Below are 24,735 nucleotides of genomic sequence, written 5' to 3' on the forward strand. Positions count from 1 at the left end.
AGAACTGTGCTGTCCGATAAGGTAGTCATTGGTGGCTATTTAACATTAATTAAAATGAAATAAAATACAGATAATCAATTCTCAGCTACACTAGCCACATTTCAAGACGTCTCTCTCCCCCTCCTCTCCTCTCCCCTCCCCGCCTTGTTCTCTCCCGGTCCTCTCCCTCTCCTCCTACCTTCTTCCTCTCTGTTCCTCCTCCCTTCTCTTCTCTCCTTCTACCCCTCCCTCTCTCCATCCTGTCTCTCATTTTTCACTTCAATTTCCCTCTGTTCCTAGTCTTTCTCCTCTCTCCCTTCTTCTCCTTCCCACTCTTCCTCCCACTTTCCATTCTTCTCTGTATATATGCATATATTTAATACATTAGTTTTTTCTAAACCATATGAGAGAGTAAGTTGCAGACATCATTCCCCTTACATGTCACAAGGACATAGCTACAATATAATGATGGGAATTTGAAAAGTTAACATTGATACATTACTATTTATTATCTATTTCAGAGTCCCTGATAAAAGTTTTATCAGTTGTCTCAATTTTTTTTCCCTCCTAATACAATTTTCAGTCCAGAATGACTGCATTTAGTTTTCATGTCTTTTTTAGCCTCTTTTAATTTGGAAGAATTTCTCAGCCTATTTGTTTTTCCTACCTTGACATTTTTGAAGACTGTAGCTAGTTATTCTGTAGAATATCCATCACTTTGAGTTTGTCTGATGTTTCCTCATGACAAGATTGAGGTTATGTAATATTGGTAGGAAGTACCACAGAAGGTGATGCTGTATCCTTCTCAGTGCATTGTACCAGGGGATACGTGATGTCCATTTGTCCCATTATTAGGGATGTTAATTTTTGTTACTTGGCTAAGGTGTTTGCCGGGTTTCTGCATTGCAGAGTTATATTTCCCCTCTTGGTAATCAGTAATCTGTTGGGAGTTACTATGAGACTATGTAAGTACTCAGTTTCTTAGTAAACTTTTCATCTGTTTGCTTTAGCATTCTTTGATAATTCTTTTTTTTTTTTCAGCCTCAATTTTATTTTATTTTTATTTTTATTTTTTATTAGTTTCTGCTTTATAACAAAGTGAATCAGTCATACATATACATCTGTTCCCACATCCCTTCCCTCATGCATCTCCCTCCCTCCCACCCTCCCCATCCCACCCCTCCAGGCTGTCACAAAGCACCGAGCTGATCTCCCTGTGCTCTGCGGCTGCTTCCCACTATCTATATGCCTTACGTTTGGTAGTGTATATATGTCCATGCCTCTCTTTCGCTTTGTCACAGCTTACCCTTCCCCCTCCCCATATCCTCAAGTCCATTCTCAAGTAGGTCTGTGTCTTTATTCCCGTTTTACCCCTAGGTTCTTCATGACATTTTTTTTTTTAAAATTCCGTATATATGTGTTAGCATACGGTATTTGTCTTTCTCTTTCTGACTTACTTCACTCTGTATGACAGACTCTAGGTCTATCCACCTCATTACAAATAGCTCAGTTTCGTTTCTTTTTATGGCTGAGTAATATTCCATTGTATATATGTGCCACATCTTTGATAATTCTTGCCTGAATATTATTATGATGTTTCCTAAATGGTGATTTTTCTAAATATGTTATTCCTTCCCTATTCGTTGGTTCAGAGGAAACTTTTCTTTTGTTCATGTTAGCGTGGACTCATTCAGTGGATCAGTCTGTTTAATTTAATGTTTACAAAAGCCATCTAAAGATAATGATAGTCTTTTTTCTTTATTATTATTTTAATAAATGTATTTATTTATTTATTTATTTATTTATGGCTGCGTTGGGCCTTCATTGCTGCACGCGGGCTTTCTCTAGTTGCAGCGAGCGGGGCTACTCTTTGTTGTGATGCGCGGGCTTCTCATTGCAATGGCTTCTCTTGTTGCGGAGCACAGGCTCTAGGCGCACAGGCTTCAGTAGTTGTGACACGCAGGCTCAGTAGCTGTGGCGCATGGGCTTAGTTGCTCCGCGGCATGTGGGGTCTTCCCGGACCAGGGCTCAAACCCGTGTCCCCTGCATTGGCAGGAGGATTCTTAGCCCCTGCGCCACCAGGGAAGACCCCTATTATTATTATTTTTTTCTTTTCTTTATTTTTTTGGCTGCATCAGGTCTTAGTTGCAGCACACTGGATCTTTGTTGAGGCACGTGGGATCTTTCGTTGCGGCTCACAGGCTTCTCTCTAGCTTTGGTGCATGGGCTCCAGAGCATGTGGGCTCTGTAGTTTGTGGCACTCAGGCTCTCTAGTTGAGACATGAGAGCTCAGTAGTTGTGGCACGCAGGCTTAGTTGCCCCGTGGCATGTGGGATCTTAGTTCCCCGACCAGGGGTCGAACCTGTGTCCCCTGCATTGGAAGGTGGATTCTTTACCACTGGACCACCAGGGAAGTCCCTGATAGTCTTTTTCTAAAAAGTAAATGATAGTTTTATTTTATAAATGAGGAAACAAGTTCAAAGTGATTAAGTGATGATCAAGCCTGCCTTTTGATTATATTGTCCTCCTTACAATTTGTAAAATAAAGATTGTACTTTTTTTCATTACAAAAATAACTTTCTAAATACCTGTCATTTTATAAAATCAGAAAATAAAATTATAAAAAAGAATGTTAAAATCACTCATAATCTCCAAATCTTAGAGGTAACATCATTGTTAATATTTTGGTTTATATATCCCCCTGCAGTTATACTTCATATTGTTTTCAAAATCCCCTTTCCATCTTCAGTAGTATGTATTTTGAACATTTTCTCATAAACCTCTACATTTTCCCCTTATTTAAAATGAGAAATTTCAGATATACACACTCAGCCACACACTACATCTTCCATCTAATTTAACATTTATGAATATTTTTTCATAATTCCTTGGTCTCTCTGTGTATGTGTTTTTACTTTTGCTGAATTTGAAAGTTGCGATCATCTTGACATTTCACCCCTAGATATTTCAACATGCATCTCCTAAAAATAGTCCTTTTTCTATATAGCCACAATTCATTATCACACCTATGAAATTGAGCGGTAATTCCATAATATAAATATTAAAAATTTACCAATTTTCCTGCAAATGTCTTCTTAATAGCTTTTTGTTTCAAACTGGGATCCAAACAAAATACATGTATTGCATTAGATTCTTACGTCTCCTGAGCCTTTTAGTCTAAAATATTCCCCACCCCTCCATATTGACTTTCTGATGAGTTAATGTTCTGTTTTGTATGCTGGTTTTGTCTGTTACCTCATGGTGTTGTTTAACATGCATGTGTATCCCCTATAAACTTCTATACTTCATATAAACTTGCAATACAGTCTAGGTTAGGGTTTCTTAACCTGCACTGAATTTGAATTGGAAAAATTTTGTCTTTGTTGTTATTATTAATAGGAATTTAGCATTTCCTTCTATTATTAACAATAGAAAACCAACTCCAGTTTTCAGTTGAACCTCTAACTTTGTCCCACTAGTAGGAATCTCAGTGCTTTTCATATATGCAGCAATTGCAATGTATCTTGAAAAAGTGCGTGTTCATTATACTTTGAAGTAGTTATCAGACTTATTGACTTTTTTTTTAAAATTTATTTTTGGCTGTGTTGGGTCTTCGTTTTTGTGCGAGGGCTTTCTCTAGTTATGGCGAACGGGGGCCACTCTTCATCGCGGTGCGCGGGCCTCTCACTGTCGCGGCCTCTCTTGTTGGAGCACAGGCTCCAGATGCGCAGGCTCAGTAGTTGTGGCTCACGGGCCTAGTTGCTCCGCGGCATGTGGGATCTTCCCAGACCAGGGCTCGAACCTGTATCCCCTGCATTGGCAGGCAGATTCTCAACCACTGCGCCACCAGGGAAGCCCAAGCATTATGTTTTAATACAGTAAGACAAGATATTCTCTAAGAATCCATCAAACTAGGTTTAGTTATTTAAGGGGATGATTATTAGATCCCAACATTGTAAAGGTGTATCCTCCCCCCTTTGTAATTAGTAAGTAGCCTGTTCAGGTGATACTTTGGCACCTTACAAATACCCTATTCCCCAATAGCCTATCACCTAATGGTGTTAACATTCATTGATAATCCGTGTTTGAATGTTATCACACTGGGGTTTACAAAATGGTCATTTTCTAATTCTATTCTATATTTATGGTACAGAAATTCTCTTCCCACCCCCTTTCTTTTGAGGATCCCTGTGGTCATAGGATAGCTATCTACTAGGCAGTTACAGTCATCAGTTATTCTTCTTGATACTCAACTTGTGAATTTAGCCAATGGAGCCCTTGGTTCTAGTATCTTTTTGATATGATCTTGTTAGTCTTTGTGTCTTTCCTTGCTTTCTGCACAATAGGATATATCAGACCTGTAATAAGCCTTTTTTTTTTTTTTTTTAAGGAAATAGTATTTAATAGAAATAAAGACCTGGGCAGTGAGAACACTAATTTTTGTTTTTTCTAAATTTTGTCAGTATAGTTTTTTAAGAGTAGCACAGTATCCCCTTGTGTGGTTGGTTGTGTGATTTATTCAGTGATCTGTTTGAAATTTAGGTAGTTTCCAGTTTTTAATGATTGTATACAGTGCTGATGTGAACATCATTGATTCCAAGTTTTTACATGTACCTTAATTTTTCCTTTAGAATAAAAATTGAGAAGTAGAATTTCTTGTTCACAAAAATGCACCCTTTTAAGGTTTTATATTTCTGTGAACAGTTTGTTGTCTGGAAAGTTTTAGTGTTTACCTCAACTACATGTCTCACCTGGTTTTCTGGTTTTTCTTTAATCTTTGAGGCACTACTTTTAGAAGCAAACACCAACTGCTTGGTATTTTGGCTGAAGTCTTTTCCCTTAGTCTTAAAGCCTCTTTCTAATGGAAGTTTACTTTGACACTGATACAGTGATATTTGACTAAGTGTGACTTGAAATTTTTTCTGGCTACAAGTGATAATAGCTGTAGGTGCAGAGGGCAGTAGGCTTAAGCATTATGGGTTTTTTTTTTTGCGGTATGCGGGCCTCTCATTGTTGTGGCCTCTCCCGTTGCGGAGCACAGGCTCCGGACGCGCAGACTCAGCGGCCATAGCTCACGGGCCCAGCCGCTCCGCGGCATGTGGGATCCTTCTGGACCGGGGCACGAACCCGTGTCCCCTGCATCAGCAGGTGGACTCTCAACCACTGCGCCACCAGGGAAGCCCAAGCATTATGTTTTAATACAGTTAGACAAGATATTCTCTAAGAATCCATCAAACAATGAAGTGAGGTTTACCTTTTAGATAATAGTGTAGTATAAATATTTTGGAATAAGAAAAACCAGAATCTTTTGTATGTCTTCTTCCACTTTAGCTTTTCATCCTAATTCTAAGTCAGTGTGGAAAAACTCGAGGTAGAAGTGTCTTGGTGCCAGAGAAGCCGAAAGGGAAAAAAGCTCTGTGTGTTTGGGAATGCCCTCTTACAGTAGCCCTAATGTTTGTAAACTCGAAATCTTAAGTGTAAGAGGTTGTAAGAATTATGGGCCGTCACGTGCAGGCTGGTAAGAATTTTTTTCATCTTGTGGTGATTGTAGCTTTCCTGGTATAAAAGTCCTTAAGTAGGAGAAGATTTGTTATATGTTTCATGTTTGTATTTGATACTTGCCTGACTTTGTCTCTTTCTCTTTCAGAAATGACTGCTGTCCACGCAGGCAACATAAACTTCAAATGGGACCCCAAAAGTCTAGAGATCAGGACTCTGGCAGTTGAAAGACTGTTGGAGCCTCTTGTTACCCAGGTAAGAATCTGCAAACAAATACATAGTTGTTGTAACATGATTCCATAGCAATAGGCCCCGGTAATAAACACAGGGCAAGGTTATTTAGTTTAAAGCCTTAATTTGAGTGGTTGAGTTTAGGCTGATAGTAATGAGACAGTTTGGCTCCGCTAATAGTTAAATATTGATGTGTGGATTCATTTAGCCCTTTAGAAACACACTTGCTGCCATTTTTTCAGTCTTATTGGCAGTAATAGGGGCTAGTGGTATGTAGTGCAACTAATACTTAAAAGTATTTCCAAAAAGGATAGGATGTGGAGCCTTGACTGTTAAGCTTCTTCACCCTGCTTAACACACCTTTTGTTGTCTAGGATTGATTAACAGGTCATTTAACTTGAGGATGTAGGTTTGGTATGTCTTGTTATAAGTACAGATATCACAGTGTGATGACATTTCATTAACTCTTAGCAACTAGCTATGCACTTTTAGTGTTTTGGCACATTTTACTCGTGTGTGTGTGTATGTGAGACAGACAGATACTGTGTGAGCACGAAAATGAGATGTAATGGCATGTGCTAGCTTTTTAAAAAACTCCATTCTAGCTCATAAATATAAACTAGTATTATAAATAAGTAAGTAAGTAAGTAGGAGTGTGTGGTAATACTCGAGAATATTTACTTTCTTGGAGCCCATCTACTGCAGCTCTCAGGTCTGTGGACCGCATTACACTAATAAATGTTTAGTCATCTTCAACCTATACAGATCATCATTATTATATGTGTTAATGATGGTTAATGTCTGGAACTTAAAACATCATCACAGTAGGCTGCTTTGGGCAATTGTTCCTTTCTTTATTAAGGACCTTTCCTAATTAATTGCTATTTGTATGAATACACTGAAAAGATTTCAGAAGCAAGTTATCTTAAAACATTTTGCACAGGTTGAAAACATGGAAAAATGTGACCTCCAGGTAGATCTAATAAATTCATTGTTAACCTCTTTCTAACCTTCTTGATGACATGCAGTAGAGACATGTAACTGGTTTGTTACCAGTTTTTTTTTTTTTTTGTTGTTGTTGTTTTTTTTTTTCTTTTTGCGGTATGCGGGCCTCTCACTGTTGTGGCCTCTCCCGTTGCGGAGCACAGGCTCCGGATGCGCAGGCCCAGCGGCCATGGCTCACGGGCCCAGCCGCTCCGCGGCATATGGGATCCTCCCAGATCGGGGCACGAACCTGTATCCCCTGCATCGGCAGGCGGACTCTCAACCACTGCGCCACCAGGGAGGCCCCTGTTACCAGTTTTTAATTTGTAAAATGAAGCTTAAAAACCTAATGATCATGTTTGAGGAATTAAAATATTCATTATATTTCTTAGCTTACATATTGAGATAGCTAAATTATTTTGGAAACTAAATAGAGTATCATTCCTGAATATCTTAAATATGGAGAGAGTTGTATGTTATTTGTTAATGCTTAGTGGAATCTCATAAGTGTCATGTTTCATTTTATTATGAATAATTTATTCTTGCTACCTTTAAAGTTGTTAGTCCTTCTGTTTTTTAAAAAATTTTAATTGACTACAATTTAATTTTCAAAAATGAAACTTTTAGGTTACAACCCTGGTAAACACCAATAGCAAGGGGCCCTCTAATAAGAAGAGAGGTCGTTCTAAGAAGGCCCATGTTTTGGCTGCATCTGTTGAACAGGCAACTGAGAATTTCTTGGAGAAGGGGGATAAAATTGCAAAGGAGAGTCAGTTTCTCAAGGAGGAGCTTGTGGCTGCTGTAGAAGATGTTCGAAAACAAGGTAGGTCAATATCGCTTTTTATATATAGAGAGGCAGGCCTTTCTAGAAAAATAATCCTTAAAGGTGACTTTTTGTGGTCAGTATTTTCATTTTTATATTCTTGCCAGTTGCTCAAGTAACTATGAATATTCACTTAGTGGAGATGTATTAAGTTGTACTGGCTTAAGCTTAAATCAGGAGAGATTAACAAAGGAACGTCTTTTTTGGAGACTCTGAATCCGGTTCCCTTGGGTGTTGCAAATAATAGTTGAGTCTTAGAAATGTTATAACACAATTTGATAGGAAATAAATGGGGCAGAAGTTTATATTTTATCCTATGTAATATCTCTTAGTTTGTGCTGAAGATGTAAGGGTGATAAAATGGAAAAATGTCCAGCCATTCTGAAAATACACTAGAAACTGCTTCATTCTGTCAGACTGGTATGTTAAATCAGCCATGCATATTTGCACTGGCTTGAGTTTAAAATAATTTAAATGTGAGCTTAAGGGAAACATTTTTTTTGGAAACTCAGAAGTAGTAAAAAGTGAAATTGTAACCCACAGCTAATCAGTAGTTACTATTAGAAAAACTGTCATCACTATGATGTAATAAGAGGACTTTATTTTATTAAAAATTTATTTTATTTTATATTGGAATATAGTTGATTGACAATGTTGTATTAGTTTCAGGTGTACAGCAAAGTGATTCAGTTATACATATACATGTATCTATTCTTGTTTCAAATTCTTTTCCCATTTAGGTTATTACAGAATATTGAACAGAGTTCCCTGTGCTATACAGTAGGTCCTTGTTGGTTATCTAGATAAGAGGACTTTAAATCTGGACGATTAACTTCTTGAAACCTGCAGTTTTGTGTTAAACTTCTGGTCCAGCAGGAGGACTTCAACAAAGACATAGGTTTTTTTTTTTACAGCTGTTGGATATCATCTAAGGTGAACTGACCTCCTGCTCTGTGCATGTGCTTTACTGGCTTTTGGGAGAACCCCAGTGGCTCTCTGATGGCTGACAGCAATGTACATAGTCCATTGGAATCTTAAGTCAAATTCATCCCTGTGACAGTACCCAAAAAGAGCAGTGCATTAAATGGAGATGCTATCTCCCATTGTTCTGAGTTTGTGAATAAATATTTTAATACTGCAAATGATGAGATTACTTAAGTTCTGTAATACTAGCTAGGTGGATGTGTTAGTTTTCTCTGGCTGCCATAAATAAATTACAACAAACTTGGTAGCTTAGAACAACAGAAATTTTTTTTTTTTTTTTTTTTGCGGTATGCGGGCCTCTCACTGTTGTGGCCTCCCCCGTTGCGGAGCACAGGCTCCGGACGCGCAGGCTCCGGACGCGCAGGCTCCGGACGCGCAGGCTCAGCGGCCATGGCTCACGGGCCCAGCCGCTCCGCGGCATATGGGATCCTCCCAGACTGGGGCACGAACCCGTATCCCCTGCATCAGCAGGCGGACTCTCAACCACTTGCGCCACCAGGGAGGCCCAGAAATTTTTTTTTTAAAGTTCTGGAGGCCCGATATCTGAAATCAAGGCGTCAGCAGGGTTGATTCTTTCTTGGGGCCTTAGATGAAGAATCTGTTCCATGTTCTTTCCTGGCTACTGGTTGTTGCTGGCAATCCTTGGCATTCCTTGGCTTATAGACACATCACTCCAATATCTGGCTCTTTTTGTCACATGGTATTTATTCTCAATGTATCTCTGTGTTGCAAAGTTACCTCTTATAAGGACATTAGTCACTGATTTAAGGTCCACTCAGTATGACCTCATCTTAATTTGGTTATATCTGCAAAGACCCTATATCTAAATAAGGCCACATTCACAGGTTCTGGGTGGACTTGAATTTTGGCAGGACACTATCAACTTGGTAGAGTGGGTTTTTAATGAGTTTATTTTAAAGTGGTTTAATTTTCCAATTCAGGACAATTTTTGAGCTTCCTGTTGAGGAAATCAGGACAGCTGTTATTACTTCACTGACCTCAGAAAGTTTTGTTTCCTAGGCCTTCTTGCCTCCTCTAATGAAACAATCTTAACAGGTGAATTTGGTCAAGTGTTCATTGTCTAGTGACTAAGACATTTATTTTCAAAATAAAGCTTAATTATTGCAAGTAACTTTTTTTCCCACTGTATATGTTCCTTGTTTCAGAAGTTACTCTGATACAAATCTGTAGCAATCATGGTATAATACACTCTCCCCAAGCACCCCCCCATTATGAATGCATATCTAAATTTCTGTTTCTTTGTTTTTCTTGTTTATATCTGAGAAAATCTTTTATGTGGCTCTGAATCATAAATACGTGTTCGTCCCAGTCCAGCTTTGCAATTATTTTTGATCTGTTCATGATTTAGTCACCATAATTTTCCTTCTCCTTGCAGGAAGACAAAACAAAACAAAAGTAAAACTAAAGCAAATATACAACTGCCTGTCATCATCGTTACTGTATCAGATGTGAAAAGCTGAAGTGCCTTGCCTTTTTTCTGTTGGCTTACTTTTTTCTTTGTTGATTGTTAACAAATGGTGATGCAGCCTTTCTCCTATCATAAGTAGAAAATACGTGGTATGAAAATGGTTAAGCACAGATTCTTTAGTCAACCAAACCTTGTTGGTTATGTTGTTGAAGCTGTTTACTCATCGTTTGAAACCCTGAAGTGATGTTAATATATCTGCAGGTTCTTTGACACCTCTCCGTTTAAAAAGTGGCCTCTACCTTTGATTCTCTTGAATGTGTGTTGTACTTAGAGACTCTTGGTTCTATAAAGAATAGAATGGGATGTGGAAGTTATACTATTTACTTTCAAAGCAAAGTCATAAAAAGAGTGTTGTATCCTCTTATCTCTTTCTCATGGGTTATTCACTCTGGGGAAGCTGGCTGCTATGTTAAAAGGACACTCAGGAGGTTTTGTGGAGAGGAACTGATGTCTCTTGTACCAATTTGCCAAGCATGTAAGTAAGCTGCCTTGGAAGCACATCCCCCAGCTACAGTCAAGTTTCAGGTGATGGCAGCCCCAACCAACCCTGAATTCCTGACCCACAGAAAACTTGGGGAGATAATAAATATTTATTTTAAGCAACCAAATTTTGGGGTAATTTATTGGGTAGGGAAAGATAATTAATGCAAAAACCTTTCCCAGGCCCGCTTTCAGTGGTCCTGAGCACTTACGCAAAACTCTGACCTAACTGCTCTGAATTTTACTGGTATATAAAATGTAGAGTAATTATAATTTATCTAGCGCTCCATAGCAGATTGACTAATGAAGTAGAGTTAGAATCCTTTGCATTTCAAGTCTGTTGCTTATCCACTGGAACACTTAATTGCTAAAGGATGTGTATTTATTTATTTATTTATTTATGGCTGCGTTGGGTCTTTGTTGCTGGGCATGGGCTTTCTCTAGTTGCGGTGAGCAGGGCTACTCTTCATTGTGGCATGCGGGCTTCTCATTGCAGTGGCTTCTCTTGTTGCAGAGCGTGGGCTCTAGGTGCGTGCACTTCATTAGTTGTGGCACGTGGGCTCAGTAGTTGTGGCTCACGGGCTCTAGAGCACAGACTCAGTAGTTGTGGCGCACAGGCTTAGATGATAGGCACTTAAATGTTTGAGGAAGGTAATTGACTATGTTCTCCAAGAATTTTGTGAGAAAAGGCTCTTTCCAAAAATTAAGGTGAGTTTCCTCCCCACTGCCAAATGTAAATGCAGGGATACTAGTGGAGAATCTTACCTTAAAAAAAAAGAAATTAAGATGTAATTCACTTAACATAAAATTCACCCTTTTAAAATGTATATGATTCAGTGGTTTTTAGTATATTCACAGAATTGTGCAGCTGTCACCATTATTTAATTCCAGAACATTTTCATCACCCCCAAAAGAAATCTCATACCCATTAGCATCCATTCCTTATACATATATTGATTTTTTTTTTTTTTTTTTTTTGCGGTACGCGGGCCTCTCACTGTTGTGGCCTCTCCCGTTGTGGAGCACAGGCTCCAGACGCGCAGGCTCAGCGGCCATGGCTCACGGGCCTAGCCGCTCCGCGGCATGTGGGATCTTCCCAGACCAGGGCACGAACCCGTGTCCCCTGCATTGGCAGGCAGACTCTCAACCACTGTGCCACCAGGGAAGCCCATATATATTGATTTAAAAAAAAATTTATTTAATTTATTTATTTTTGGTCACGTTGGGTCTTCGTTGCTGTGTGCAGCTTTCTCTAGTTGTGGTGAGTGGGGGCTACTCTTCGTTGCGGTGCGTGTGCTTCTCATTGCAGTGACTTCTGTTGTTGCGGAGCACGGGCTCTAGACGCATGGGCTTCAGTAGTTGTGGCACATGGGCTCAGTAGTTGTGGCTCGCGGGCTTAGTTGCTCCGCAGCACGTGGGATCTTCCCGGACCAGGGCTCGAACCCACGTCCCCTGCATTGGTTGGCGGATTCTTAACCACTGCGCCACCAGGGAAGCCCATATATGGAAAAGAGTATTCGTGAATCCTTGAATAGGGCTCTGATAAGAAAAAGAGGGCCCTTAACTGATTAGGGGACATCCAAGGGACAGAGATGGGAAAGCCTAAATGAAACTTGTTTGAAAAGGGGAGACATTAATAAAGGAGGACCAGTGATGGTAAATCGGAAGTTGACTGATGAGGAATAGTTTCTACTAGAACAGGGTTTTTAATCCATTAGTTACAATTCACAGTTAGGTCTCAAAGGCCAAGAACAGAGACTTGCTGCTGCATCAGTGACTTCTTCCCTACAGCTCTTGGGCATTTCTGGGTGGAGGAGGGAGGAGAAGGCCCCAAGAATCTGAGGTGCACCTTTTTTTTTTTTTTTTTTTGCGGTAGGCGGGCCTCTCACTGTTGTGGCCTCTCCCGCTGCGGAGCACAGGCTCCGGACGCACAGGCTCAGCGGCCATGGCTCACGGGCCCAGCCGCTCCACGGCATGTGGGATCTTCCCGGACCGGGGCACGAACCTGTGTCCCCTGCATCGGAAGGCGGACTCTCAACCACTGCGCCACCAGGGAAGCCCTGAGGTGCACCTTTATGTATTCCCGCACGGCTTCTAATGATACTCTGTTCGGTAAAGGGACCAATGATTGGTGTACTGCACAACAGTGGGTTTCCTGGGAAGAAGCTTGTGTTTAGAGACACCAGAGTGGGGAAGGGGCTGGGTGACCATGTGTGGTCTCTGATGCAGAGAGACTGTCTGCAGGAATTCCCTGGCAGTCCAGTGGTTAGGACTCAGTGCTTCCACTGCAGTGGTCCCCAACCTTTTTGGCACCAGGGACCCATTTTGTGGAGGACAGTTTTTCCACGGATGGGGGTGGGGATGGTTCAGGTGGTGATGCGAGCGATGGGGAGCAGGCAGATGAAGCTTTGCTCCCTTGCCCGCACCTCCTTTGCACCTCTTGCTGTGCAGCCCGGTTCCTAACAGTCCGCCGCACCTGTCCGTGGCCTGGGGGTTAGGGACCCCTGCTGTAGGGGGCTTAGTTTCAGTCCCTGGTCAGGGAACTAAGATTCTGCATGCAGAGCGGTGCGGCCAAAAAGAAAAAAGGCAGACAGGAGGCTGTTTTTCCTGTTTCATCTTGGAGCTTATAATCAGGACATATGGAAATGTAAATTAATAATAGCATGAGTGTCATGCAAAGAATGGAGTGGACTAGGAGGTTAAGCATGGGATTAGAAAAGCTTCCTGAAGGTGCAGTAGTGGATCTTGAAAGGTGAAAGAAGGGAGGGGAAAAAGTCATTCAGGTAAGAAAACCAGCAGACAGAGCAAGATGTGGGTGAGGAACAGTGAGGGTTGTGACTGGAGAGGAGTGCTGGGAGGAGAGGTTGGATAAGAAAGAGCTTGGAAGCTAGATTTTAGAGGGTGGCTTGGAATGCCAGGTGAAGAAGGGAGCACTGTCCGGGAAATGACACAGGACTAGAGGGTTCTGTGGCTGGAACAGGTCTCCCAGGTTCAGTTTCCTATATATTTAAATATATGTAGTGACTCAGGACTTGCTACCTCTGGAAGCAGCTTTTTCCAGCCTTGTGTTTATTTTTAAAGCTTTTTTCTTCTTAAATTAAACTGAAACATGTCTCCTTAACTTTGTTCCTGTTTTTAAGAATTTCTGCCATCTGGGCAACACAGAATATGAAAAAAAGTGGTGTTTGGGAGAGATTAGTTTCTCAGGTGTGTGCAGGAAGCTTAAAAGTGGTTGGGGGCGAGCCTGGAGGACAGACCTACAGTCAGGAAACCATCAAGGTGGTGGGCGGTGAGATGGTGCTATTAAGGACAGGACTGCTGCAACAGACCGTGGAAAGGGAGAGTTGGCCCGTTGTCAAGCTGGTTTACTGCCAGTTTGGCCTGTGGTAAATGGCTAATTTTCTTCATAGATAAAACTAAGGGACCTGGTATGTGAAAAATTACAATATTTTCCTCAGACTTGAATCACTTAGGGTATATATTGAGGCAGTGTGTGCTACTAAAAACTCCAGGTGAATTACCTAAAATTAGCATACTCTCCTCAGTTTAGAGCCATTCTAAGGTTCTGGTACGCAGTTTTCCATCAAGCTGAAAAAAATTCCATTACATTATTTGCTTCAGTGTTTATTTACACTAATAAAAAGTCAACTAACATTATTATTTTTCTTAACTTTTTATTTTGATTCACAGGGATTTGCAAAGATAGTACAGAGCAGTCCAGTATACTTTTACCCAGTTTCCCCTAATGGTTACATTTTATGGAACTATAGTGCAGTATCAACACCAGGAACTGACATTGGCACAGTAATTCTCTGGTTTTATCACCTGTGAAGATTTGTGTAACCATCTCTGCAATCAAGATAAAGAACTATTCCATCACCACAAAGCTCTCCCTCATGCTACCCGTTATAGTCATACCCATGTTGCTTATATTCCCCACCATCCCTAACCCTTGGCAACTAATCTGTCTCCATCTCTAATTCTGTCATTCCCAGAATATTGTGTAAGTGGAATCATACAGTATAATATACTGTATATAAGTATATGACCTTTCAAAATTGGCTTTTTTTTTTTTCCACTTAACATGTTGCCCTTGAGAGCCTTCCAAGTTGGTGTGTCTATCAGTAGTTTGTCTGTAAGTACTCCATAGTGTGGATGTAGCTTGTCTTTTCATCCTCTTAACAGGTCTTTTGCATAGTAAGTTTTTAATTTTGATGAAGTCCAATTTATTGATATTCCCCCCCATTTATGGATCGTGCTTTTTTTTTTAAAAAAATTATTTTTGGCTGCATTGGGTCTTTGTTGCTGCGTGCGGGCTTTCTCTAGTTGTGGCGAGTGGGGCTACTCTTTGTTGCAGTGCCCGGACTTCACGTTGTGGTGGCTTCTCTTGTGGTGGAGCACAGGCTCTAGGCGCGTGGGCTTCAGTAGTTGTGGCACGTGGGCTCAGCAGTTGTGGAACGTGGGCTCAGTAGTTGTGGCACACAGGCTTAGTTGCTCCATGGCATGTGGGATCTTCCTGGGCCAGGGCTCGAACCCGTGTCCCCTGCATTGGCAGGCGGATTCTTAACCACTGCGCCACCAGGGAAGCCCATGGATCGTGCTTTTGGTGTCACGTCTAAGAATTCTTTAACAAGCTTTATGTTAGCTCATGAAGTTTTATGTTTTACGTTTAACTCTCAGACTCATTTTGGGTTAGTTTTTGTATAAAATGTGAGGTTTAGGTTGAGTTCTTTTTTCCCTTGCAAACATCCAGCTGTTCCAGTATCGTTTTTTGAAAAGACTGTCTTTCCTTCATTGAATTGCTTTTGCACCCTGTTAAAAATCAGTCACCTGTACTTGTGTGAGATTATTTCTGGGTTCTCCGTTTTGTTGTATTATCTATGTGTCTGTCCCTCTGCCAGTGCTCACACAGTCTTTATTGCTGTAGCTATGAGTCTTAGAAGTGGGTAGAGTGATTCCTCCCCCTTTATTCTTTTTCTAAATTGTTTTAGCTATTCTAGTTTTTATTGCTTTTCCATATAAATTTTAGATAATCTTGTCTATGTCTACAAAAAAGCTGCAATTTTGGTAGGAATTACATTAAACTTGTAATCAATTTGGGGAGAATTGATATTTTTACTATATTGAGTCTTCTATGAACAAAATATGTTTCCATCAATTTAGATCTTTTTTATTTCTTTCATTAGTGCTTAGCACCATGTATATATATATAATATATATATCCTCTATATGTTTTATTAGTTTACATTATTTTATTTTTTGAATTATTATAAATAGTATTTTATATTTATTTAGTTTTGTGTTTCTTTTCAAGTCCTTGGCTACACGCATATGCATTTTACCCTAGTTTTATTTCTAGCTTTGATATCATTTTACTATTTCCTTTAAAAAAATTTAACACTAATTACAGGCATTTTTTTATGATTTAGTATAACCTTGGAATTTATTATCTTTAAAACTATGTACTTTCCAGGGGCTTCCCTGGTGGCGCAGTGGTTGGGAGTCCGCCTGCCGGCGCAGGGGACGCAGGTTCGTGCCCCGGTCCGGGAAGATCCCACATGCTGTGGAGCGGCTGGGCCTGTGAGCCATGGCCGCTGAGCCTGCGCGTCTGAAGCCTGTGCTCCGCAACGGGAGGGGCCGCGACAGTGAGAGGCCCGCGCGAAAAGAAAAAAAAAAAAACAAAAAAAAAAACTATGTACTTTCTGGGACTTCCTGGTGGCGCAGTCGTTAAGAATCTGCCTGCCAATGAAGGGGACATGGGTTTGATCTCTGGCCCGGGAAGATCCCCCGTGCTGTGGAGCAGCTAAGCCCGCGAGCCACTACTACTGAGCCCGTGTGCCATAACTACTGAAGCCCGCGCGCTTAGAGCCCATGCTCCGCAACAAGAGAAGCCACCGCAAATGAGAAGCCTGCGCGCTGCAACAACAGAGTAGCCCCTGCTCACCACAACTAGAGAAAGCCCGGGCGCAGCAACAAAGAGCCAATGCAGCCAAAAATAAATAAATAAATTTATTAAAAAAAACCAAACTATGTACTTTCTATTACATCATTTCCCTGTTATTAGACTTAGAGGTTATTTTTATGTTTTTGATATAAATAATGCTGTAGTGAGTGAATACCATGTATATATAATGTTTTCCCCTTTTCAAAAAATTATATCTTTAAGATGTATTTTCTGGAGTAGGAATATAGGGACACAGATCTTTTTTTAAAAAAATTAGAGTATAATTTATATACAGCAAAGTACACAAATTGGTGTACAGATTGAAGAAGTTTTACATATGTGTATACTCATGTAACTACCATTCAGAAAAATGTAGTCCTAAATAGTTCTCCAGTAGGGTTATATCTATCTATCTGTCTGTCTATCTAGTTTGCTTAGTGTTCATATAACCTCACCTATTACAGGTTACAGAAATTCAACTCAAACTTGTTTAAGCAAAAAGGGAGTTAATGGGTCTTAGTAACTGGGAATTCCAGGAGTAGATCCTGAGTTCAGGCATGACCAGTGTGACTTGACTGAAAGGATGTGAAGCTTCCTTCATCACTTGCCTCCATGTATTTGTTTACCTCTGTTTTCATATATACATATTGGACAAGATGTCCACCTCTAGTTTGAGGTGGTCATCCTAGTTTTGTCATCCCAGCAGATAAAACTTTTCTTTCTTAGTGTTTATATCTTAGTCATGGAGGGGACTGATTAGCTTTGCTTTGGTCACGCTCGGCTCTAAACCAGTTTCTGTCTCCGGAGGAGATTGATGAGCCAGTGTGGATCACATGTTCACCCCACGACACAAGGAATGGTGGAGCGTTCTCCTAGGGAACAAGGGATATAATAATATGATGTTTAATGGAAGCAAATTATCCTTCTTGACAAGTAATGGGATAGTCCATTAAAATTTTTTACTATCCTTTTTTTTTTTTTTTTTTAAATCTATTTATTTATTTTTGGCTGCATCGTATCCCTGTTGCTATGCGTGGGCCCCCTCCAGTTGCGGCCAGCGGGGGCCACTCTTCAGTGCGGTGCGCGGGCTTCCCATTGCGGCGGTCCCTCCCGTTGTGGAGCACGGGCTCCAGGCGCGCAGGCTTCAGCAGTTGCGGCTCATGGACTCCAGAGCACAGGCTCAGCAGTTGTGGCACACGGGCCCAGTTGCTCTGCGGGCTCGAACCCGTGTCCCCTGCACTGGCAGGCGGACTCCCAACCACTGCACCACCAGGGAAGCCCTTTTACTATCTTTAGAGGTGTAAAATGCTACTTTAGTTTTTTTAAATTTGCATTATTTGGAGTAATTGATGTTGACCATTTTTTCGTGTTTGTTTATGACTGTATCTGAAACATGATGGTGCTTGTGAGAGCCCCTAGGGCAGTGATAAGTATCTATAAACATTAGTGCTCCTTTGTTGATTTGTTGAATCCCTGTTATTTTTCTTATTGATTGGAATTATGCCAGGTTTTCAAAAATTGTAACTTGGCTTATTGGACCAGAGGTGCTAATCTTTTAGGTTTCTCATCGCTAATCTATTGGTATGCAGAGGTAGTATTAACTTGGAGAATCAAGACATGATTGTGTGTGTCTGTAATGATTTTAATGGTGGGACCTGTTTTATGGTAGACATGGAAAAGGTGGTTGAGTTCAGTTGAAAAGAGCAAAGATTGCAGCTAAATCTAGTGACTTTTATTGCCTCCCAGACCATGTGGTTTGATTTTTGTTCCATGACTGCCATACTACTAACCACACCCAGTCATCTCTCATGTATGTGCTGTTATTCACATGGTGGACAACATGAAAACATCTGGATAATTCACTGTGGCCTCCTCTCCAATATTGGAAAAACAGTTAATAGTAATACCTACATACCCCATCTCCCCAAATGGATAGAAGGTAAAAATAGAGTAAATCCTTTTACTAAGTATCCTTGACAAGTAAATAGAAAGCAAACATTTTAATGTTTGGCTTATAGTTTCCCACCTTTCATGTCTGTTTATGTCAGGCAGTTATTTGTCTTAAGATTTCTTTGGAGGCTTTTCTTTTCAAGCTCTGGCTTTGGGATCATTACAGTATTCCATTTCAGGTAAACTTTGATCATAATGCAAGCCCATTGTTCTTGAGTAGAAGTAGGACTTCAGCTTATTGAGAGCAATCATTGTTGTTCAGTACTAAGTTTCAGTTGTTATAAGAACCATCTTTTCTGTAGAAAGTGTCTTGTAACTTTTAGAGCAAGAAAGCAGTATATATTGGTGTTCTAAAACAATAGAGTTAAAACTGTTGAGTTTGCTAAGATCTGTGTGATCTTAGCAGTTACAGTGCGTTGGTGAGCATATTCATTAACGGACTTCTTGCACAAATATCTTCTCAGCTTTTTTTAAATCTTGAAAGTACAGAATTACATGGATAAAACTGATGGTCTTTTAAGGACATTGTTATAAAGAAGGAATAGTCAGTGAAGGTTTTAAATTGATATTAAGAGACATTCTTTTATTTATCTCAGTAACTGTGCAGTGAAATTGAGGATGTAGAGGCCTTCTTCCTTGTTATAGTTTGAGTGATTTGTATACAGAGAGAAAATAGTATATACATATGGAGAGGTGTGTGTGCATGCATATATATGTGTGTGTGTGTACATATTTTTGTGGTGTGTATATATGTGTCTGTATACATATATATATATATATTTTTTTTTTTCCCATTGTAGGTCTTGGCAAGGCAGTTTTAAGGAAAATAATGATGTATTTTATCCCTTACAAAAGAATATTGAACACAAGTTATCAGGCTCTTGAGGCATAATTTTCTCCCTGGCAACTAACTGAAGTCAGATTGAAGGAGGTGAAAATTGGCCTTCTGTCCAGTGCAGATGTTGACAGCTTCAGACTGGTATACCCACATCTAATATAGCCAGCCTGCAAGATAGATGTTAGAAGGCAGATGTGATCAGGACAAAGCAGCTGTCAGTGAGTGTTTTGAGTAGGATTTGAGAGGTAGACAGGAGACAGCGAAATCTGGGTTTGCTGAGTTCATGATGTGAAGACTTGAAACATAGCTTTGAGGAGCTTTGTGTGGGTGTGTGAGACTGCATTTTAATCTGTCTGGTCTTGTTAGTGTGGTTTTATTCATGTTGAAATCATGAGCTTGATCTTATATATGGGCTCTTTAATTTTTCACAGGAAAAAAAATGACAAGTATTCCTACCCTGGAATATTGAGTATGGGTTTCAAAAAGTGTTAATTATGCTATGGAAGAGCAATAGCAGAGAAACATTTAACGTTTTGAAAACGATTAAATTTAAGTTAATTAGGTTTTCAGATTAGTGTAATCACTTTCTTCATTAAATCTAACAAGAAATCAGCTGATTTTTCTCATACTCTTGCTTTAAGTTCTGGCTTCTCATTTGTTATCCTGCCTTTTCCCCTTGCTATTTTGGTAGATTTTTCATCCTGTTTTCGCTGCTTATTTTTGTGGATATCTCTCTTCATGTGATCCCGTGATGGCTGTATCTGTTGTTAGAAGTGCTCCCACTCCAATTCCTACCCTTCATATGTTCCTGAGGACTGTGATTAATTTAAAACTTGTTCATTATTGACCCCTCTTCCTCCGCTCTCACTATTTAATCCATTTTCTGTTGTTCTTCATTTAACTTGAGCAGGAAAAGCAAAATATAAATTCCAAAAAGTCATTAACTGGTCGGCATCTGGGTGTTTTATGTCTTAAAGTTGTCTGTCTGACTTAAACTGTAAGTCTCTAGGCTGGAGGCTACATTTTCTTTGACTTGGGATGTGTCAGGGATGCTGTCTGCTTCTGGATCACTACCCTTGTGTGAGCATATGCTACTTTGCAAATACTTGGGTTCTGGTGTAGCCAGCTTGGAAGTGAGGAAAGGAGGATGAAGTTATTAAATTCTAATGTTTCCTGTCATTTTGAAATTGCTTCTTTTTTTTTTTTTTAAGTCAATCTTGTTAAACTCACAAAAATAATAACACTGACCAGGATAATAATACTTTAAGATACAGTGGGTAATATTCCTGCCTTAATATATTTGTACAGTGTAGCTAAGGAAGTTATCTTAGGTATTGAATTTTTGACTTTGGCATGACTTCAACCATGATGTAGAAACGTGGTTGCTACTAGTTAATTTCTTAAAGTGATTCCAAGTTGAAATGCATGTTATGCATTTATTTGAATGTGTAATCAGGAAGTAAGTGCTTCTCTGTGGAGTGTTTTTGAATAGCAGCAGGGCACACTTGAATTAGTAAGGAAGATGAGAACATGAATATGTGTGGTACTCTTTTAATTTTTTTAAAAGATCCATTCTGTCTACTAGAAAAAGTAGAAATTTCAAAACTCCTTTTCTTACCCAGAGTGGATGGGGAAGGGTGTAGATTGAGAGTTTTTCTAGGTGCTCCCTGAACTGATTCAGATGGGCTGACAGTATTTAAATAACATATTAAATGTTTTTTTTTCTGGGTTGATTTTCAAAAAATAAATAGTTTTGTGAATTAAAAATGACACACCAGGGAAGTTCTCTTAAAGCATCTGTCAGGAATTCTTTGAATCATTGTCAGTTTTTCTATAGTTATGGAGGTGTCATCTAGGGGTCTGTGGTTTTTGCCACATATCACCCATTGATGAATGGAAAGGTGAAGGTGGAGAGCATTAAGTGTTTTGTTCACGTTCATCTGTATGTCACAGGGTGGGTGAGTTGCACCAGATATATTCCACCATTTGGTTCCTTCCCATAAGAACTATGTTATAAAATCTGTTATTCTTTGCAACTATATTGCTAGTTTGTTTTCATTGACAAGTGTGGAAGATGTCTTATTTTGTTACTAGATCATGGAAAATGAATTAAAAAATTTTGGATGTTGGAGGGAAGGGATTGGGACAGGTTGGGAAATGCATGTTAATCCTTGATTATCTTGAAGTTGGCAAATAATTTTGTGAAGACTTGGTCCTGTCAATTTATTATTTTGTAAAAAGAAAGTTGGTGGAATGATAACAAAGAAGTAAGAACAGGTATATCACTTTTTGGTGAGATCTTTTAATCAGATATGTTTAAGAGAATTTGGTATAAAGTAGGTTTATCAGTGGAGCTAAAGCAATAAGAAAGTAACTTTCAAGAATTAGGAATCCTGTATTCAGATTCAGGGCTGGATTTTTTTTTTTTTTTTTTTTTTTTTTTTTTTTTTTTTTTTTTTGGCTTTCTACTGTGTAAAAAGATGCCCAGCTGTTAAGTACAGGGTGGTTTATAACAGACTTACCTGTGATGTTGGTTGCTTGCTCTTTTTTTTTTTCCTCTTATTCGTCTGGCTACTCTGGGTAGAACTGAAAACATTCCTTTAACAAAAGTTAATTTTCTGCAGTGAACATGTTTTTGATAGTAAGAGCAAAAGAGAAGTAAAAATCAGCTATAATTTTGTTACCTAGAGATGAAATCAATGGTTAACATTTTGGTCTTGACCCCTCCAGTTTGTTTTTTATGAATATACTCACATGGGTAGAATTATGTTTTGCTCATTTATTTTTTTCACTTAATGGGTCCTGAACATCTTTCAGTATCATTAAGTACTTTCCTACAACATAATTTTTAATGGCTGAATAATATCCTCTATAGAGTAATATGATTTAAGAAGGTTATTTTGAACCAGAAAACTAAAGACTTCTCTTTATTATATTTATGACCAGAGTTTTATTCACTTTTCAAAAACTTAAAAGGAGTGTGGTAAATAGGACAGTTTTTATTTTAAAGACTGAAGCCTGCCATTGTTAACAAGGATAGTATGAGATATCTGAGAGAATGAAAAATTTTAGACAGTTAAAATCATTTTGAGATAAAGAGATCAAAGTGACTTGACCAAGGTTATCCAGGAAATTAGTGGGAGAGGGGGAATCAGAATTACACATATGGCCATGAAATTGATCATGAAATGAATAAATAATTGGAACATGTTTAAGATGATGAATGGCTTTTAACTCTTCTCCTGGAAGCGTCTGTCATTTTAACACAGGGCTGTGTTTGCTGGTCCTCAAAAGCATATTCAGGTGGATGTCTTAAAATATCTTTTCTTTTGGATCTGGCAGTTGATAACAAACAATATGGTCTTATAAAATGTTCTATTTAAGAAATGTCTAGTTAGGGTCTGTATAATAGTTGAGCTTCTCCTGCAGCAACTAAACAAAAAAATAATGACAATAAGATTGGCTTTGCAGATGGGCCCCTTATTTTACCAGTTGGCTTTCCCATATTTTGGATAAGCTTCTCAAGATAGCTGATTTTACACAGCTTTTATTTCATAATGTATGCTAATTTTCCTTTTTCCTTTTTGCAGTGACACTAGTAGCCATGGGATTTTTTTATACCTTTGAAAAAAGAAAATTTGCATATATACTTTCTTGGAGTGCTTTAAGTTATTCGTTTCTAGGAAAACCTCAGTTTTATGTATCACAGACATGAATTAAGGATATTTTACATTTTAAAATTATTTGAAGACTTTTTTCTTTAAAAAGATATTCATTATAGAAAGTTAAAAAAGAAAACCCACACAAAGAGCAGAAAATAATCACCCATCGGGCTATACAACCTTATACTATACCACCTCTGTTAATATTTTCGTGTATGTTGGTGTAGTCTCCCCCATGAAATAAATACTTTGTGATTTCCATTCTCATTGTGCAGTACAGATTATTGTATGTCTGCTATTTAAGGTGGAAATTTAAAAAAAGGGTTTTTTTAATTCGTAAAGACACCTGGAGCTGGTAGATTATATAACTTACAGAAGATAAACCATGTTCCTCTGCTGGGCTGGCCGAGTTCTTGTCTTTTTCTGGACCTAAAGATAGAAAAAGTTCTGGCCAAGGAGCATATTAGAAGTATCCTTAGTATTGTTTTTAGGGAAAATATAACTTTGCTCTATATTTTGAGTCTCCTTGGAGGACTTTTGAAGGCTTATAGAGATGTTTCCATAGCTGAATTTCTGAGGACTTGGTGCCCTCTGCTATGGCATTGTGATTAGGAGCCTTTTTTTTTTTTTTTTTTTTTTTTTTGCTGTACGCGGGCCTCTCACTGTTGTGGCCTCCCCCATTGCGGAGCACAGGCTCCGGACGCACAGGCCCAGCGGCCACGGCTCACGGGCCCAGCCGCTCCGCGGCACGTGGGATCCTCCCAGACCGGGGCACGAACCCGTATCCCCTGCATCGGCAGGCGGACTCCCAACCACTGCGCCACCAGGGAAGCCCGGAGCCATTTTTATAGTATGGCATGGGCTTTTGGGGATGGGAAGTTGTAAATAGGATATACGAGGGAGATGACCAGTTTTTAAAAACTTGAAGGAACCTCAGATTGGCATAATTTCTCTCTCTCTAATTTTAAAAACCAGCTGGAAAAACTAAAGCCCAGCAAGGGGAACTAAGTCAAGCTTTGTAACTATTATCACAAAAGGACTGGTTTTTACCACTTTCTGCACTATGGAGATGGGAGTGAAGGAGGTGCCTCCTTTACTACTTCATCACTACAAATTAAAAGCCAATGTTTCCTTCATCCTTTGAGAAACTTGCTAGCATGCCCTTATTTCTGAAAATATAAGAAACGATTGGTATGTGAGCAATGACAATGTTCTGAATAGGTTTAAGAATTGGAGAAAGTAGATGAGAAAGTGGAAGGGGCACAGAAGTATTTGTGAGCTTCGTATTTATTACTTCATTTAATTTTCAAAACAGCCCAGTGGGGTGGGAGATGGTATTCTCATTTTACAGAAGAGAAAACAGACTTAGAGCTGAAGCAACCCGAAGTCACACAGCCATCAAATAGCAAAGTTGGGATTCAGACCCAGTTCCAATACCTTGTTTGATCTACTCCAGACATTGTTCTGGGAGAAGAGTATATATTCATTAATATTACTTAGCAACATCCTTTGTTTTAAAGGAGTGGCATAATAGAATATCTCATGTTTCCTAGGCTCAAGTTAAAAAAGAAAAAACAGTCCTCTCTTTTTTTACTTTGTGTGTGTTTGTGTGTCTCATACACACACACCCACACACTTTTCAAACCTGTCCTTTACCCATAACTTTATAAAAAGTTGGATTGCTTTGAAGGGAATTTACTCAAGATATTTGATGCTTCAGAAAGGCCTTTATCTTGTCCTGTTCTAATGTAGAACGGTGTTTTTTGGTTTACTTTACTTACAGTTGCCATTTGTCCTTGTTTCGAACTCCAGAAGAGCTTAACTTTTATCCCCAGCTTAGTTAGGGGAAAATGCCAGGGGATGGGCATGTTG

At 39.4% G+C, this 24,735-nt stretch overlaps 1 protein-coding gene across 1 annotated transcript in view; it reads left to right on the plus strand.

Moving 5' to 3' along the window:
* The window catches only part of CTNNA1 (catenin alpha 1), a 175,822-nt gene that overhangs the window by 20,915 nt on the left and 130,172 nt on the right, over positions 1-24,735 (plus strand). Inside the window, exons 2-3 of the mRNA XM_060093424.1 lie at positions 5,627-5,733; positions 7,321-7,516. Of these exons, the coding sequence (XP_059949407.1) occupies positions 5,629-5,733; positions 7,321-7,516 (301 nt within the window). The 5' untranslated portion in view covers positions 5,627-5,628. The remainder of the gene's footprint in view (positions 1-5,626; positions 5,734-7,320; positions 7,517-24,735) is intronic.

This window comes from Mesoplodon densirostris, chromosome 3 (assembly GCF_025265405.1).
Source record: "Mesoplodon densirostris isolate mMesDen1 chromosome 3, mMesDen1 primary haplotype, whole genome shotgun sequence".
Classification (NCBI taxonomy): Eukaryota; Metazoa; Chordata; class Mammalia; order Artiodactyla; family Ziphiidae; genus Mesoplodon; species Mesoplodon densirostris.